The 17,355-nt window shown below is 32.8% G+C and overlaps 4 protein-coding genes across 8 annotated transcripts; 2 read left to right on the top strand and 2 right to left on the bottom strand.

Moving 5' to 3' along the window:
* Nucleotides 1-146: 146 nt before the first annotated feature.
* Rpn8 (regulatory particle non-ATPase 8) lies at nt 147-1,715 on the bottom strand. The gene is made up of 2 exons (XM_090115519.1): nt 1,397-1,715; nt 147-1,022 (listed from the first exon to the last, which is right to left on the bottom strand). The coding sequence occupies exons 1-2, from the start codon at nt 1,569-1,571 to the stop codon at nt 214-216; spliced, it is 984 nt and encodes a 327-aa protein (XP_089971645.1). The 5' UTR covers nt 1,572-1,715; the 3' UTR covers nt 147-213.
* A 463-nt stretch (nt 1,716-2,178) lies between these two features.
* LOC149910607 (inosine triphosphate pyrophosphatase) lies at nt 2,179-2,976 on the top strand. The gene has a single exon (XM_090115507.1). The coding sequence runs from the start codon at nt 2,293-2,295 to the stop codon at nt 2,869-2,871; it is 579 nt and encodes a 192-aa protein (XP_089971633.1). The 5' UTR covers nt 2,179-2,292; the 3' UTR covers nt 2,872-2,976.
* atk (artichoke) lies at nt 2,897-9,808 on the bottom strand. Of its 5 annotated transcripts, none has more exons than XM_090115486.1 (5): nt 9,678-9,760; nt 9,581-9,638; nt 7,181-7,372; nt 4,489-7,112; nt 2,897-4,408 (listed from the first exon to the last, which is right to left on the bottom strand). In XM_090115486.1, exons 3-5 carry the CDS (start codon nt 7,315-7,317, stop codon nt 2,913-2,915), a joined length of 4,257 nt encoding a protein of 1,418 aa, XP_089971612.1. In that variant the 5' UTR covers nt 7,318-7,372; nt 9,581-9,638; nt 9,678-9,760; the 3' UTR covers nt 2,897-2,912. The 5 variants fall into 5 exon arrangements, with proteins under 5 accessions (XP_089971612.1, XP_089971617.1, XP_089971623.1 ...); XM_090115491.1 differs by having other exon boundaries at nt 9,577-9,638; nt 9,678-9,753; XM_090115497.1 differs by having other exon boundaries at nt 9,566-9,808.
* A 2,129-nt stretch (nt 9,809-11,937) lies between these two features.
* Nucleotides 11,938-16,555, top strand: Tdh (L-threonine dehydrogenase). The gene is made up of 4 exons (XM_090115462.1): nt 11,938-12,126; nt 14,440-14,964; nt 15,190-15,456; nt 16,071-16,555. The coding sequence occupies exons 1-4, from the start codon at nt 12,024-12,026 to the stop codon at nt 16,205-16,207; spliced, it is 1,032 nt and encodes a 343-aa protein (XP_089971588.1). The 5' UTR covers nt 11,938-12,023; the 3' UTR covers nt 16,208-16,555.
* Nucleotides 16,556-17,355: the final 800 nt, after the last annotated feature.

Here is a 17,355-nt window from a genome sequence, read left to right as displayed (position 1 = left end):
TTCATGATAAGTTAAGTTATCGAAAGTATTTCTCGATACTAGATGGCTACCTATTAAAATATCAATGATAATGAAATTATTTTTGTTTTATAAATAATCTATAAATTACACTAGTACAGGATCCACCCAATAATAAAACAGATAAGTTTATTAATTAAATTTATTATTATAATTTGAATTACAAACAAACTTAAAACTATTAGTTAATTTAGTTTACTTCTTTTTCTCTTCTTTCTCTTTCTTGTCTCCTTTTGCTTTGTCTTCTGACTTTTTATCATCCTTTTCATCTTTCTTCTCTTTCTTGTCCTTGGCTTCTTCTTTCTTTCCTTCTTCAGCATCTCTATTTGTGATTTTGTTGTTAATAAGGTTGTGCAGGGCTATGATAGATCTCACAAGGGCAGCAAGGTATACAACAAGGGATTGGTCATTTGTTTTAATGTAAAGATTGTCAGCAAAGTTATCACTGGCTATATCGGGTAAAAGGTTGAAAATATCTTGCAATTGGTAGATAATTTGATGATTCATTGGGAGAGAGCCTTGGCCAACTTGTACTAGGTAATCTCTAATTTCGCTCAACTGTGAATGAAGACCTCTGAGCCCCAGTAGCTGGTTAGTTATTCGCTGAGATAGACTTCCCACAGTTGTATCCTTAATATCTCTTAATAGGTGCTCAACACCTACTTCTTCAGCCTCTTCCGCACCAATCTCACTTGGCACATGCTCAAATGTGCGTGTAGTAGGACTGCCATCATCATGAACTTCCTCCACTGCTTGGTAAGCCTCAGTTGGTAGACCTAAGTCTTTTGGTTTGGCATCAATGATGACAAGGACTGAATTTGGACAGTACCGTCTGATCAATTCATTTATAGCAACATCATTTTGATGAAGTTTAGGCCCTGTGTGATACCACCCAACTACTTTCTCTCTTGCATTTACCTTTTTGAACATGCCGTACATGTTTTCTAAGTAATCATGATCCAAGAACCAGACAGATTTATCTTTGTCATCTTCATCAAATGGAACTGAAAACATAAAGTAAATCTTATTTATATAAAATTCTCGTATTACGATGATAGTTAACATTTACCGTTACCATAGTCCTCCATAATTGAGTTAGGTCTACATATAATTATTAATATTGTTAAAAGCTACTTTTATTTGTAGGAAGTGTATGAAAATTCAAATATGTTTCAAACAAAAGATAACCTCTTGGAATATTTTATTATAAATCCATAAGATGTACTGTATATAATTCATACTACAATTATAAAAAAATATAACATCACTTATTAAAATATCATGTTTGATATTATGATTTCAGCAAAAGTTCAACAGTCTGTTTGTTTTGTGCAAAGTAACGATCTAAGTTTAAAATTTATTTTATAATTTAACAAACCTGCAAAACTGTTGGACACATCCAGTACTCCTTTTGCTCTCCAACAGCCAAGAAGTACCCCTACAACCCGCTTTTGGTTTCCAATTTTGCCCATACGATTGAAATGGTCAACAACACTAAGTAATACGAGTGGATGGACCACAACTTTAGTGGTTACAACTTCTTGACTAGGCATTGTTATGCTTATTGAATTTAAAACAATAAAAATGAAGTTTCACCGATTATTCAGTACGAATGAGTACCTACTTTTAAAAAATAAATCGGCAATTATTCACGTAAACGAAGATGAAACAGCAAACTAAAATTTGACAGTCATTACAGAAAAAGAAACGGCTTGTTTATGCCACGGCATAGACTAACTTATGTTGCGTACACACAGAATAAAAAAAATAGTTAAGCTGATAAATATGTGATTATTTGACGATTAGTTGATATAATATTGAGATTTTCAATAAATGCAATATATAGTTTTCCATTGGTAAGTTGCTTTTTTATGTTAAACTCCGGCTTCGCCCGTGGTACATGTTGACGTTTTCTCTCCATAAGAACCAAAGAATATACTACTCACCTTCGGCGAGATAAGAACCATCCTCGTACTTCATGGAATATTATAAAAAAAGAATTAACGAAATCGGATCAACCGTTCTCGAGTTATGCGCTTACCAACACATTTTGCAATTCATTTTTAGATATACGAAGAAGATAAAGCAATTATTGCAATCCCAAATGTCACCGTCACCAGTGTATCGTTTATCGTAGTACGTCAATGTCGTTCTAAGTGTCACTGTCACAGCTGATTTTATAGGTCAATAAATGACCAATCTGCAAGATTTACATATAAAATAAAGTTAAATTCAACTAAATAACTACCATTTCTGGAATTCCCAATAATCTACATGAAAATGTCACATAGAGCCTTGACATTTGTTACGGGAAACATAAAGAAATTAGAAGAGGTTAAGGTTATTTTAGGGAACAATTTCCCTCTTGAAGTAACAAATCATAAATTAGATCTACCAGAATTACAAGGTGAGATCAATGAGGTTTCAATTCAGAAGTGCCGAGAGGCAGTGAGACGTCTTAAAAAGCCGGTGATAATCGAAGATACATGCTTATGTTTTAACGCTTTACAAGGGTTACCGGGTCCATATATTAAGTGGTTTTTGGATAAATTGAAACCCGAAGGCCTACATCAACTACTAGCTGGATGGGAGGATAAATCTGCAGAAGCAGTTTGTACATTTGCTTACTCTCCTGGTAATCCTGAAGATGAAGTTATTTTATTTCAAGGAATAACTACAGGCACAATTGTTTCTCCTAGGGGAACAAGAGACTTTGGCTGGGATTGTATATTTCAACCAGATGGCTATGATAAGACTTATGCTGAATTACCAAAGGAAGAGAAGAATAAAATCTCTCATAGATTCAAGGCATTAGATAAGTTAAAATCTTATTTTGCTCAAAATAGTAGCTAATTTTAATAAATAAAAGATAATAAAACATAGTTTAATCTATATTAAGGCAGCAATGTTAATGTACAAAGTATAATACTTAAAACAATATATGGTTTTGATATAACATTTTTTGATGTTCTTGATTTATGTATACCTGGTGCTATGTAGGGTTCTAAATTAGACTTATTATAGTTTTTGAAATACCATTCCTTGTCAGCCTCATGTAGTGATTTAATTTTAGTATTATCAAATTCTGAAAACCTAGTCTTTGCTTCTCTGTTTATAACTGGAGAGTAGGTACTGCGTAAATCATAATGTTCTGCATGGGGCATATTGACCTTAGTTATTGTTGCTGCTCTACTGTTATTCCATTTCAAATCATCATCCTTTGGTAAGAGAACTGCAGATAAAGCTATAGGCTGACTTTCAATATGCTTCTTCATTTGAGGCTTTGTTATTGAACCAGGAGTTGGTATAGGATTACTAGTTGTATCGAGCCATGTTGGTAGTAACATGTCATTACTTGTATCTGTAGTTATAATTCCTTCCTTTTCTGTTACATGAGTTATTGTGAAGTTGGATTCCATCATATTGTATTTGCTTAAATTTGTTGGGTCACTGTTTTGCTCCTCTACATTCTTTGTTCTGTTATATGCTATATGGGTGCTATTATCATTGTCTAAATAGGCTTGTACTTCATGAACTTCACTTTTAGTTTTCTTGTGTGTTGTGCTATTTTTAACAGTATTCACAGGTGGTTCTTTATCATATGCCATAAAACTTTTATTGACTGTTCCTACATTTGCATAGCTTATTTTACCTCCATCACTTACTACCATTTTCGTAGCATTTACATTTGTAGGATGTGGTATTGGTAGAAATCCACCAGATGTAGGAGGCAGCATAGGTGTGAAACCCCCAGTTTCAAATTTCGGTTGTTCTGTTACAGGATACTTTTTGTAGTGCTCTGGGCCTTTTTTATCAGACCAGTCTATTTTTCTGCCTGTATTCAATAATTTTCCCATGTCTATAGAAGGTATAGGCAAACCAAAGAAGGTAAATCCACTCTTGGGCGTTGATTCAGGGGGCTTTATGGTACTCGCCTTTTTATCAGTTACATTATTCATGGCAGCATATAAAGTTGGCGTATTTCCGAATTTCTTAATGCTGTTTGTTTGATTAATATTATTGTAATCAATTAATGTTTCATTGTAAGGATAGTCTACATAGTCATCATAAAAATAATCAGATTCTTCTGGGGAAGGTTTATTGTTTATTTTATTTGCATGATACTTGTTTTCTATATGTGTAGCATAATCCTTTATTTTATCGAGAGAGGAAAACACCTGTGATGTTGCCAAATTTGGAAGCAATGCTTCATTTTCATGAGTCAAACATCTCTTTTCGTCATTAACTATTGGAATATTTTTGCAGTCATTTCTATCGAAAGGCATCTGTTTCACGTATGTACCATCCGCACATCTCGGACCTATTGAAGATGACTCAGAGAGCCAAGCTTTGAACCATATAATCCCACAATTACAGATGATCGGATTGCCTAGAAAAGTTAAAAACATTGAAAATTTTGTAAATATACTTAATCCTATAAATAAAAAATCGTTACATTTTAACACTTACCATCAATATCAAAAATTGCAATATTATGTCTTAGCTTCATAAAATTATTTTCAAATACAGTCGTTAATTTATTATGTCGTAACGATAGTACTTTCAATCTCGGCATAAAATCAAAAGGATGACCATTTATGGAGCAAATATGGTTGTTATCTAGATTGAGTTCAACAAGCCATTCCATGTATTGAAATGATTCCTTTGTGACCATAGTTAATTTATTAAAACTAAGATCTAAAACTTCTAGTGTTGTTAGTTGCTTGATGCCGGAATTTTCCAGGTTGGTCAGTTGATTATTACTTAGATTTAAATACTGCACATAAGGCAAATTTTCAAACGCCCTCATAGAAATAAATTGGAGTCGGTTCCCTTGCAGTTCTATTATTTTTAATCTATTAAGATTAGAAAATACTCTGTCTGGTAAATCGATTATATGATTCCTGCTCAAGTAAATTGATATTAGGTTCGGCAGATTTGTAATTGCAAGAGGATGTATCACCTCAATCTGATTATTATCTAAATCAATAATTTGTAAGTCCTGTAGATTTTTAAATGTACCAGTGCGTAACTCAATTATCTTGTTGCTTGGCATTTTTATTTCTTTAAGAGTTTGTATATTATTAATGGAATTTCCGTCAAAGTGTTTCAAGTGGTTATTGCTAATATCTATTACCTTTAAATTGGACAGCATATTAAGGCTGCTGGGCAATTCATATAAGTTGTTTGAAGAAATGTTCAAAATTTCCACGTCCACAGCCTGTTTTATTATACTAGGAGATATACTTTTTAAACGATTTTTACTAAAATCTATAGCTGATAGTGCAGCATTGTCTTTTATTGCGATAAAATCAAAATTTTCCATATTGTTTCCATGCAAGTTTACTTGTTTTAATTCAGTCAGTTTATCGAAACTTCGCGGATGTACCGACATTATTTGATTTTCACTTATATCTAAAAGTTCTAGGTGTTGTAAATCGCTAAATGTCATAGCTTCAACCTGTTTCAATCCATTTCGTTTCATAAACAGCCTTCGTAAATTGTGCAAAGTCTTCATTCCACCATACGGTATCTTTTGAATACCGTTATTAGAAATATCCAATGTTCTCAGAGATGGAAGATCTAAATCCGGAGAGGGAGGTGCGGGTAAATTTGTTATTTGGTTTTTCTGCAAATACAGTTGCTCCAAGCCACGAGGAAGACCCGGTAGGAATTCAACTAATCTGTTGGAACTTGCGTCAATCTCATATAAATTAACCAGATTTCTAAAAGTAGCTGGATGTACAGATATAAGCGCATTACCAGAGATATTAATATGTTCTAACAGAGGAGACTCCATGAACGTTATTGGGTCAATTATGGCTATTTGGTTATCGCTTAGATTTATTCTTCGTAAAGCTGGTAAATTATAAAAAAGTTTCGGCTGAAGGCGTTGAAAATAATTCTTGGACAGATCTAATCCTTTTAAGGTAGGAAGATTCCAGAATGGTCCTTCGCTAATATCACTCAGTGAATTATTACTCAAATGCAATTCTCTTAATGCAGGCATAGCTACGATGGCATCGGTTTCTATAAAATTGATATTATTTTTATTCAAATGCAGGCGTTCTAAACTCGGATGTCCGCGAAGTGCACCCCTCGGAATATCCTGAAGGAAATTTTCACTCAAATCCAAAAACTTCAGTCGAGGCAAAGCGTCGAGTAATGATCGAAATTCTGATATATGCCTTATTTTGTTTCCAATAAGAGTTAATTCTTCTACTCCACTTCCAGATGGTTGTAGAAAAGATTCAGGATGAATTCTGATTATTTCATTGTAGTTTAAATCCACTATTCTCAATTTAGGAACACGGTGAAAGGCTCCATGGTGTATGATATTTATATTATTGTGGGATAATAATAAGATTTCCAACATGGGTTGATCAACGAAGGCACCTTCACTTAATTTAGTAATATAGTTGTAGCTTAAGTTTAACACAGAAAGCATTGGCAAGTCTCTTGTTGCTCTACCAACCATTGAAGCGTCAGAAATAAAATTGTTACTAAAAGATAATTCATTCAATACCGGTAGTAGCGAAAGAGCTCGCATGTGTATATTTGTAATACCACAATTTTTGATTTCAAGCTTCGTGAGTTTTGGTAAATCATAAAAGGCATTTTCTTTAAGACTGTTCAAATTAGAGCTCCCTTCAATGAAAAGTTTATCCAAACTGGGTAATTTTTCAAATGTATGTTCTTTAATACTGCTTAAACTTTCTGACTGAATATTTATATATCGCAATCTGTCCAAATTTTCCAAGATGGGTATTCTTTTAAGACTTTGAGATTGAATAGTGATAGCTTGTAAATTTTTAAGTTTTGTTAAACTTTCCGCTGGTAGGCTTTTTAAATCATTTTCTACGATAAATATCTCAACTATATTATTTTCCTGTGTTTCAAGCCACGCTGCCGAAACTCTCTCTATTCCATTATGTCTCAACATTAATCTAGCAATATTTACATTTTGAAACACTTTTCCAGGTAGTGAAGGAAGATAGTTATTTTCAACTATCAACTCGTCTATTGGTTTTTTTATTATTTGGCCCACTTTCTGAATACCCTTCATCACTTGTATTAAGTCGCTGTGCGTGCACCTGAAATCAGATAAAATTTATAAGGAGTGCAATATAAAGTAATTTAATATAAATATCACATCTCTTACCATATTTGAAGATCTTCGTTTCTACTTGTACAAATGCATGGTAGGATGCTCTCTGGCGCAGGACATAATGTCCCCAGACTAATTGAAGATTGTGATATCAAGAGAGTAAACCACAATAATATTCTTTTAGAATCCATTCCTTAACTTTTAGGCTTGTCATTGTATCATAGTCTTGATTTCTGGAAAGTTTACCTGAAATAGAATTACGTTTTAATACCTACTCTCATTTACTATCGGCAACCTCTTCCAATTTATAAGATCCATCTGGATAAATTCATACAGTCAAAGATAATTATTTCGCAAGACAACGAATATCTTTGCTGCGTTCTGCGAATACCAAAAATAAAGTAAGTGTACCTTCCTAGCCAAAATAAAATAACGGATAAATTATGTTTAAATGTTATCCGGTTGCGTCAAGGCCGGTGCCGATTAAAACAATAAAATCGGGAAACAATAGCCCGGTGGATCAACGTGATTGTTGGGTTACACTTTCACTATTGTTCTTATTTAGTAGTTTAGGTGTTGGGTCGGTACGTTATCATTAAATGTTACACAATAAATACATACTTCCAATAGGAAGACAACAAAGATACTCCAGCTACAAAAATTGATCGATTAGTCTAGCTTGGCACGATCAAGATTCAGGACTGCTGGAGTTCATGGATTCATGGACTGTAGTTTTTTACAAGGAATTAAAAAAATATTGAAAAATGAGGGTAATTATTGTTTTCTCTCGTTGAATTAAATTAATTGCAAAAACTACAGTCATAAATCGAAGTGTAGGTAGCTAGTGTATTTTATATTTTACTAGCGGTCCGCCCCGGCTTCGCCCGTGGTACCTACATATTTAAACTATCCTATCTCTCAAGTTGGATCGAACTGCACATGGTGTGCGAATTTTATTATAATCGGTTAAGTGGTTTAGGAGTCCATTGAGGACAAACATTGTGACACGAGATTTATATATATTAAGATAGTTTGTGCATAGAGACATAGAGATTAGTAATAAAAATGAACTATTAGGTAACACCTTCTCGTTTTTGTGTAAAATTAAAAAGAGAACTAGAAACCGCAATACGCATCACAAACAATTTGATTGGTCTAGACCTTCTCTTATTTGTTCTTACTATCCACGTACCGTAATGTGTCACATAATAATCTACCTATATAACGTAACCCATAAGCAGTCATTGAGACGAAAGATCATTGTGGTACAGTTACGCAGTTATCTCAAACTAACTGTCATCAGTGGCGACTGCATCCGTGAATACGATAAACATTTGATTATAGTCTTCTCTATGTATGGAGACTAATAATAGTACATACTATAAACTTGGCTTTAGAAAGCGCCATAGATACATAATGCGTTGTAATTATACGCACTTTGTGTTTGTTCTGGTGAAATCTTATAGTATATTAAAAGGTTGATATAATAAGTATTAACTACTATATTTCCGCCCGCGGCTTCGCCCGCGTTTTCAAAGGAAAACCCGCATAGTTCCCGTTCCTGTGGGATTTCCGGGATAAAACCTATCCTATGTGTTAATCCAAGTTACCCTCTATATGTGTGCTAAATTTCATTGTAATCGGTTCAGTAGTTTTTACGTGAAAGAGTAACAAACATCCATACAAACTTTCGCCTTTATAATAGTATTAACTATTAAGATAACCCAAATAAAATTATGCATCTGCATGCATTAAACCATTTGGCTACAGGCGTGTACACGTAAGTTCCAGTTTATCTCTTCTACAGATGTACTTCCCTATGCCTACTTCCGTTACAAAGTCAAGTTTTAAAATGCTGATACAGAAACTACGATTCATATTTATTATTATAGCTCAAACCTCCACTTATTATGCTGGTAGGTAACGCTAATTATTTCACTAAATTTAAAAACAACCTACTATCCTATATCCATATTATTATATTATAACAGATCATACCGTCCATATGTACTAAGGCACAAGCCTGAAGCCACAAGCACAGATTAGCAAATAGTTACTACATACTTAGATAAAAAAAGATGAGAGGCAAAAACGATTTCTTACAATTTAGACTATAATATCATATCAAGCATGAGTTTTGTGTAACATATTTATTTGTAATTATAAATTTGGGAAATATGTACTTGTAATTAAAAACACATTTCCTCCTTTCATGAATGCCTGCGTCATGCATTAACATACTCGAAATCCTACATTAAACTGATGTAATATAAATAATAATAGGCACAAATAATTACAATATTAGCTAAAGCAATACAAAACTACTGAAACTCTATCGCCGGGCAGAACTCTATCTTCATATAACACATTATTACGTGATTGCAGTAACCACAAGACCAAGAAATAACATTACAAACAATTTGTACGTGTATCAATTACCATAAACTTACTCACGTAAATCACTTTTACTTTTATTTCATTCACTTCCAATTTTCTGTAAATTTATTAGGACTTAAATATCACCGATCAGAGATAATTACGCAGAGCTGTCAAATTGTATCGAAGGATTGTAATAGAGCACAAAAAAATGCCACCCTTGTTAAAGCTATGATAGACAAATACCGACTGGGATGTTGGGTGTATTTCGCATGCAAACACCAGACTTTCGGTTCATGGCTCGATGCGCACCAAGTAACTTATCTTTCACCATTGTGGCGCGTGCCACCAGCGCCAAACGTAGTCCCAACTAAGTATGGATGGAGATGTGTAAATTGGTATAAAACTAAAACTGTAATACATAGATATCTGTTTTTTATCATTTTTATGATTTTATAAAACAAAAATATTCAGTAGGTACCTATAAAGTCAGGAGCACAGGCTACAAAGGCTTTAATCATCAGTTCTCTAAGTGCTATTGCTGCCTAAGTGCAAGGTGGCGGATCATTGCACTTTTTTTCCAGTGCCCTGAACATTTCCTGTGTTTTCCACGAATGAAATAAATCCACATCACCTATATTTCAACATACGGAGATATATGAAACAGAACACAATTAACATCGTGTCTATTCAGTCACTAATCTTTGTCTCAAGTTACAAAATAAAGATTGCACACTCGTTTATCTAGATTAAATCCTTTGATGTTGTAATAAGGAAGGGTCGCACAATGAAATTGACATGTGTTATTTCACATAATTACTCTGTTCATAAAATTACGATATGATTAAGTAGATGTTAACTATTCAATAGAGAAATATTTTATGTGAGGGTAAAATATATGCTTGATAATTGTAAATTATACCAGGCGCGCATATAATTTAAAGCGCGCTTGGCAAAGAACTTTTTTTAAAAGGCTTGCAGCTGATTTTCAACAAAGCAATATTTTAATACATTTAAAATTGAATAATGGGGAAAACTATTGTTAATACAAAATATAAAGAGAACAACAGATAAACAACAAATACGAGGAAAGAAACTATGTAGGTATATCCCAGAGTGAGTAAGCAGGTTCCTATCCACTTGAATGTAGGCTATGGCCTTGCGATGGCATTCCCATAGAGATAATTTTCTACTTGTATAATTTAGTATTAATTTTTAAATTACTATATTAATTAGTTCATGACAGTCCTTATAGAATAAAGTGAAACTAAAATGGGCAATTATTTCTTTCTTCACTAATTTTGAGGGTAAAATTGCAGTAATAGGTAAGTAACTGCAATTTTACCCCAAGTAGGTACCTATTATTTTTCCACTATTAGAAATTAAAAATAATTAATTCGTGCCCGTTTTTCGCGACTACGTTTCGCAAAGTTTTAATGGGCAATTTATTATTAGTCAAAAAAACCGGTTGGTAGAGCGTTGTTAGCTATTGAGATTCGTGTTTGTAAGGTAGATCGCGGAAACTTTACCGATCAAATTATCTATACTAATATTATAAAGCTGAAGAGTTTGTTTGTTTGTTTGTTTGTTTGTTTGAACGCGCTAATCTCGGGAACTACTGGTCCGATTTGAAAAATTCTTTCGGTGTTAGATAGCTCATTTATCGAGGAAGGCTATAGGCTATATACCATCACGCTACGACCAACAGGAGAGGAGCCACGGGGGTGAAACCGCGCGGAGCGGCTAGTTACATATAATATGTTTTGAAAAACTAAAGATTTTCCTCATTCCAATTATTATTGATTATGCTTCTTATTGAGATTTTGAAAAAGATATAGCGGAACGGAGAATAGTTTACTTTCATTATAACTACCGAAATTCAGAAATATTATGAATTAACAATGAACTTTTAACTGTGTTTTTGTACTTATGTATTTAAATAGGTCTGTGAAAGTAAAAGCCACTCGATTAGAAAGTGTAAAGTGCATCGTACCTTCTGGACTCATACATAAAATGCTCTCCTAACGCTTATCCTTACAAAATTTTATATTAATATTTTTTTTCTGACTCTGTTAACATCCAGACTATTTGGTGTAGGTACTGTAAAATGTATTCAATTGTGATATTTTGAATGTCAATAGAATTTAATTAGCATATGCGAACAGGTTTTTTTCATAGATAACCTTGTCGTTAACTTCAAACAGCACTCGACTCGCAACACCTTAATGTCAACCTCTCAAAATTCTTATACGTAGAATTAGACACACCCACCTCGGCGTCGAATGAAATTGATTAACCACGAACGGCTGTGCTCTGATAAGGATTGAAATAAAGTTCATTTTCCTGTAAATTTTACATATTCTAACGTTGAGGCTTGTGAAAATGACGCGACCTGGTATAACCAGTTCCATTTGAGGCTCTAAATCATATAAACCATTATTGCTTTAGTATGCTATGATCGTTTGTGGAAAGCGCATCTAAAAATTGCTCCTAATTATTAATTATATTTTTTAAATAAGCCATGACTTTTCTACGAAATTTATGTCAAAGGACTTTAGCAACGAATTTACGTGCATATTCTGTGAAAGCGATTATTAAGAAACCGCCAAAAATTTTGATTACCGGTAAGTCATAGATTGATAGGACAAGAAATATTTTAATAAACTAGTGCTTATAAAGTACATTAAAATTCTTAGCAAGTCAACATCAATATATCCTACTTGTTTATATAAATAAAATGTTTCCAAAATAATAACCATGCGCCACGCCACCATAAATATGAAAAAAAAAAAACAAACTCAGGTAACTATCTACATATAATATTTAAACATCATATTTTTTTTTTCTTTCGAAAATATAGTTTTTGTACTTACTTAATTTTTCTTTTTTTAGTAACTACATAATATTATCACCTTTCACTGAAATTGAAATAGGTCGACTTATTTTATGAAAAAATTTCTACCGGATATTCTAATAGTTAGTTGAAAAAATAAATTCATCCGTAAATTTTAATCAGCAACAGATTGTTATAAACATAGAGCTATAAAAAGAGAGGTAAAAGAAGTGATCCTATTTTCTAAAAGGTGTCAAAGAAAAGTATTAATTCTTACTATGTAGGAACTAAGTTCGCACGTGTAACTTTACTATAACTTATGCCTAAAGAATGTAAAAATAGCCATGGCCTTGACTTCGAAAATTTATCCGGTTCCGAACCTACATTCTATACTTGATTATAGACAGTAAAAAAGTGGCTTCATAATATTATATAACACAAAAAATTTATTACATTCCGTTTGTGTGCTAGTTTTTACACGAACACGATGTTAATTATTTAATCGCAATATAATTTACGTCGATATATACCTAATATTTGAAATATAGGTACCTAATACTTAGTTGAATATTAAATTATTTCTTATTAACAAATTATTTTTGAAAATCAATTCACACAAATGTCCTTTTTGGTGGTCCTTTTTGTAGTATTTGGTTCATAAAATTAATAAGCATAATTTTGCCGCATAAATCTTTATGGAAATCTCGTCATTTATTTAAATGTACATAACTATTTAGTGTTGGAAAACATGTTATTTTTTGACACGTGTTTATGAATGTTCAACAGCTTGTGATACAACCATAAAGGAATAAAGATAAAATGGATATATCCTCTAAGATGTTATTATTGTGACGTTTTTCATGCATGGATTTAATATAACTTAAAATTTGCGATTAAAGAATAGTTCAGAGGGATAAATATGCAGAGTCACAGTGATAAGCATACGTCGTAACATTTGTTTAATAATTAGATATTTAAAAAAATATAGTTTTTGGTGCTGGCATGATAACTTGGATATAAAAAGGTAGAAGAACTAAGAAGAACGTTATATTGTTTGTCTGGTTGGAAGTTTTCTCAATTAAAAGTTATTTTATTTAAGACTCAGGCGCTACGTAGAGTCTGTGTAAATATTAAATACAGATGGCTTTATTGTAATAAATAACATTTACTTAAAAGCAGGAAGTACCTATACAGATGCGTCATAGAACTGCAGACTATTGGAATATAATTTATTCACACGTTACCTAATTTAAGTAGTTATGTCACTTGCGTTTGGGTTGTTGTCTAGGTAAATGATTTAATATATGCACTATAATATTGAAGACATAATATTAAATATTATAATATTATTGTGTAGGTTTTACACGTTTTACACATGTAATTTCCCCGAAATTATGCATAATTATTTAGGTGCACTGATTTTTAAAAGACTTTTGTCTGTTCTGTACCATTTCTAACCCTGAATTGCCAACCCTGATATTATAGTATTTACAGTTCATAAAAGATGCATATCATGTTTACATTTGTCTCTTGAAAATACGACGTATTTATTACGTATAGAATGCCATGTGGTTATTGTCGCGTAAATACCATCTACGTAGAACTTGAATAGCTGTTTATGTTGTAAAGATATCAAATTACGAAGCAGAAATGTGTTTAGAAAGGGAACCTACTTGAGATATAGTAACTTATGATCGGAAATCATAAAATTACAGTTATAGTACGCGTAAGGAATAAGATAGAGGTCTAAGAAACGTGCTCTTCAAAATATAGTTAGTAGAAAAATTTGTGCATTAATATACACTCAGCGTATTCACAAATTCGCATATTTTAGGATACAACCGGATGTTTTTATAGCGATCCTTGTATGACGTGATTAAATTATGTAATGTTATTTTAATTTATATTAAGCAAATTAAAGACGTAAAGGGAACCTTTTTAAGTTGAATTTTATTGCTATAATATAAATAGGCTATTTGTGTGTGCTTTTCTAGCGCCCCTTGTCATATGACGCCTAAATCGACCACTCCTCTCATTCTAACTACTGAGAACTACCTTGAACTCATTTGAGCGTACATATATTTACTAGTTTTATTATTTACAGGTGGCCTCGGACAACTTGGTGTAGAGTGTGCAAAATATTTAAGAAGGAAGTATGGTCAAGAAAATGTTATCCTATCGGATATAATCAAGCCATCCGCAGAAGTTGTTAACGATGGCCCCTATATATTTGCTGATATTTTAGATTTTAAGGGACTCCAAAAAATAGTTGTGGATCACAGAGTAGACTGGCTGATACATTTCTCAGCTCTGCTTAGTGCCATTGGCGAACAAAACGTCCCACTAGCTGTTAGGGTTAATATAGAAGGCATGCATAATGTAATTGAACTGGCGAAACAGTATAAACTAAGAATTTTTGTACCAAGTACAATTGGGGCTTTCGGACCCGACTCACCGAGAAACCCTACGCCGAACATTACAGTGCAGAGGCCTAGAACAATATACGGAGTATCGAAAGTGCATGCGGAACTATTAGGAGAATATTATTATCATAAGTTTGGTTTAGATTTCCGCTGTCTCAGATTTCCTGGTGTTATTTCCAGTGACCCACCTGGTGGTGGTACTACAGGTAAACATAGATTTATTTTACTACATATTTTGTTGTAGGTATATATTTCTAACCCATTTAGTCCGATAACATTAGGTACTTATTTCTCATAAGGTATTGAGTTACAGCAGACCCAGATTATCTTAAAGACATTTGTCAATCATATAAAGTTATTGCCGATTAAATTACAGGCAACAAAAATTGCTATTTCATAATCACATCAATATTCCACATAAAATTTTCCAGATTACGCCATAGCGATTTTCCACGACATCTTACGTAAGGGCCACTACCAATGTTACCTGAAACCAGACACGAGGCTTCCCATGATGCATGTTAAAGATGCTCTACAGGCCCTCTCGAACTTCTTGGAAGCCCCAAACGAATTACTCAATAGACGTGTGTACAATGTCACATCGATGAGTTTCACTCCTGAAGAATTAGCTGAGAAAATAATTAAATATGTCCCTGAATTCAACATAACGTACCAACCTGATAGTAGACAAGATATAGGTAAGGAATAATGCTCCACTGCTGTTTTTCTTTGCTTGTTGTGATATTAAAATAATTAAAAATGGAAACTAAAAAAAATCAAACAAACTATATATATATATATATGTACTTTTTTTGCACAATAATATTAAGTTCTAAGTCTCCCAAACACAGGCTAATGAATAAATAACATCTTAACATCTTACTACTATCACTTACCCAGTGTCAACAAAGACATGGTGTAGATCGTGCTTTGAACAACGCCTCAAATGTTCGAAGCCGATTAATCCCCCTATCTTCTAGAATCCAGTCAGAGTTTAACAGTAGTAACAGAGGAATGCTCGCGCAGGCACTTTATACGAAGCCGCTTACTGCCCCGCATGTGTGCGAACTGAGATACTAACTATAAAAAAATATTAATATAATCTTCCACTTTTCTTACAAAATAAATATTTAATTTGATTTCATTTCAAAAAATTGTGTCACACAGTAAAAATGAAGCTTTCTACTTGTGGCATAATTTTCATTTTGGATACGTAGTTTTTGAGTTAATCCCATACAAAAATACGGACATACTTCCTCATGGTAAGCATGACCAATAAGTAATAACTACATTAAATTGTATGAATTTCCAGCCGACTCTTGGCCCCAAGTATTTGACGATAGCGAAGCAAGGAGGGATTGGAATTGGCGGCCCTCCGTGGACTTGGACAATCTTGTTGAGCTTATGATAAAGGAAGTCAAGGAGAAGATAGCTGCCAATGATTGTTAAAACTGTGTCATACGTGTCCATTTTACCACTTTATAAAACTGAATCTAGAAAGTTTATTGATAAATATCTGATACTTCAGAATAGCACTTAAGTTGTAAAGGGTTAATGTAAATAGATTTTCTTTGCTGGACACATTTTGAAGTGAAACTTCTTTAGCAAGTTAAAAGTAAAATTTCGAGGTCGCGTCATAGCAATACCGTCACGTTATAGTATATTTTGGTATCTTTGAATTTTGCCAAAGAAGTTTCACTTCTAACATGTGGTCGGCAATCACGCCCTTTTTTGTAACGAGCTTAAATAAAAGGACCTAAACATTTATAAGTAAAATAAAAAACGTATTTAAACAAATGCATTTATTTTGAATCCAATAACCAATAAATCTTAATTACACTTTCAGTTAGTACGCCTTGTGATTGTATACAAAATTTACAAACATATATCCGATATATCCATTTGTTACTTATAAAATACATATAATATAATAAAAATAAAGTTTCAGTGATGTTCACAATATTATGTAAAATAAAGTTCAGTAATAATGTGCAACGTTCAATTGATAACACTTCGATCAAATAACTATACTGTATAAGTAGTATATCTCCAATCCAATGACATTAAATAATAGCAACTCTAGATAAATTAATTATAACATGAACAAATACATACAATTTCTGCATGTTTATGCAAGCTCCTATAGTAACTGTTCAAATAAATTTAATTCCATAGACAAAATAATATATGCGTGTGTGTCGACACACACGCATACGCATGTGTTTGTGTCATGTTTTAAAGTATTTTTATACATTATATTCTATCCTTGGCCCGCCTCGTCAAAGAAAATTTCTATGGGAATGAGAGGAAATCATAGTCATCAATCATAAGTGAGGATACCTACAGGCACATCTTGGCGAAAGAAATCAATCGCCAAGATTATCACCAACTACTTGGCTAGCGTGGTGAAATATGGCCTAAACCATTCAAGAACTATTTTTCCTATTAAATAAATCTCCTATCTTTCAGACATAAACAGCTAATCAACGCATATGTTTGAATTTTTATTGAATAAGAAAAGAAAACGTCTAGCACTAAAATATACATTTGATCGAAGTATTATGATTTATGACCATTTACTTCTACAACGAAAATAT

The sequence above is a fragment of the Colias eurytheme genome, chromosome 2 (genome assembly GCF_061535395.1).
Source record: "Colias eurytheme isolate Ceu_HAF_F1 chromosome 2, ilColEury1 Martin Lab GWU primary, whole genome shotgun sequence".
Classification (NCBI taxonomy): Eukaryota; Metazoa; Arthropoda; class Insecta; order Lepidoptera; family Pieridae; genus Colias; species Colias eurytheme.
The sequence above is the reverse complement of the archived record's forward strand: the minus strand, read 5'-3'. Positions and strand labels throughout refer to the sequence as shown.

Coding starts and splice junctions, on each gene's coding strand:
- LOC149910607 (XM_090115507.1), top strand. CDS start 2,293: ATGAAAATGTCACATAGAGCCTTGACATTTGTTACGGGAAACATAAAG.
- atk (XM_090115497.1), bottom strand. CDS start 7,317: ATGGATTCTAAAAGAATATTATTGTGGTTTACTCTCTTGATATCACAA. Junction 7,113..7,180: donor AACGAAGATCTTCAAATATG/GTAAGAGATGTG, acceptor ATCTGATTTCAG/GTGCACGCACAGCGACTTAA. Junction 4,409..4,488: donor TGCAATTTTTGATATTGATG/GTAAGTGTTAAA, acceptor TAACTTTTCTAG/GCAATCCGATCATCTGTAAT.
- Tdh (XM_090115462.1), top strand. CDS start 12,024: ATGACTTTTCTACGAAATTTATGTCAAAGGACTTTAGCAACGAATTTA. Junction 14,965..15,189: donor ACCTGGTGGTGGTACTACAG/GTAAACATAGAT, acceptor AAAATTTTCCAG/ATTACGCCATAGCGATTTTC. Junction 15,457..16,070: donor TGATAGTAGACAAGATATAG/GTAAGGAATAAT, acceptor ATGAATTTCCAG/CCGACTCTTGGCCCCAAGTA.
- Rpn8 (XM_090115519.1), bottom strand. CDS start 1,571: ATGCCTAGTCAAGAAGTTGTAACCACTAAAGTTGTGGTCCATCCACTC. Junction 1,023..1,396: donor TGTGTCCAACAGTTTTGCAG/GTTTGTTAAATT, acceptor TTATGTTTTCAG/TTCCATTTGATGAAGATGAC.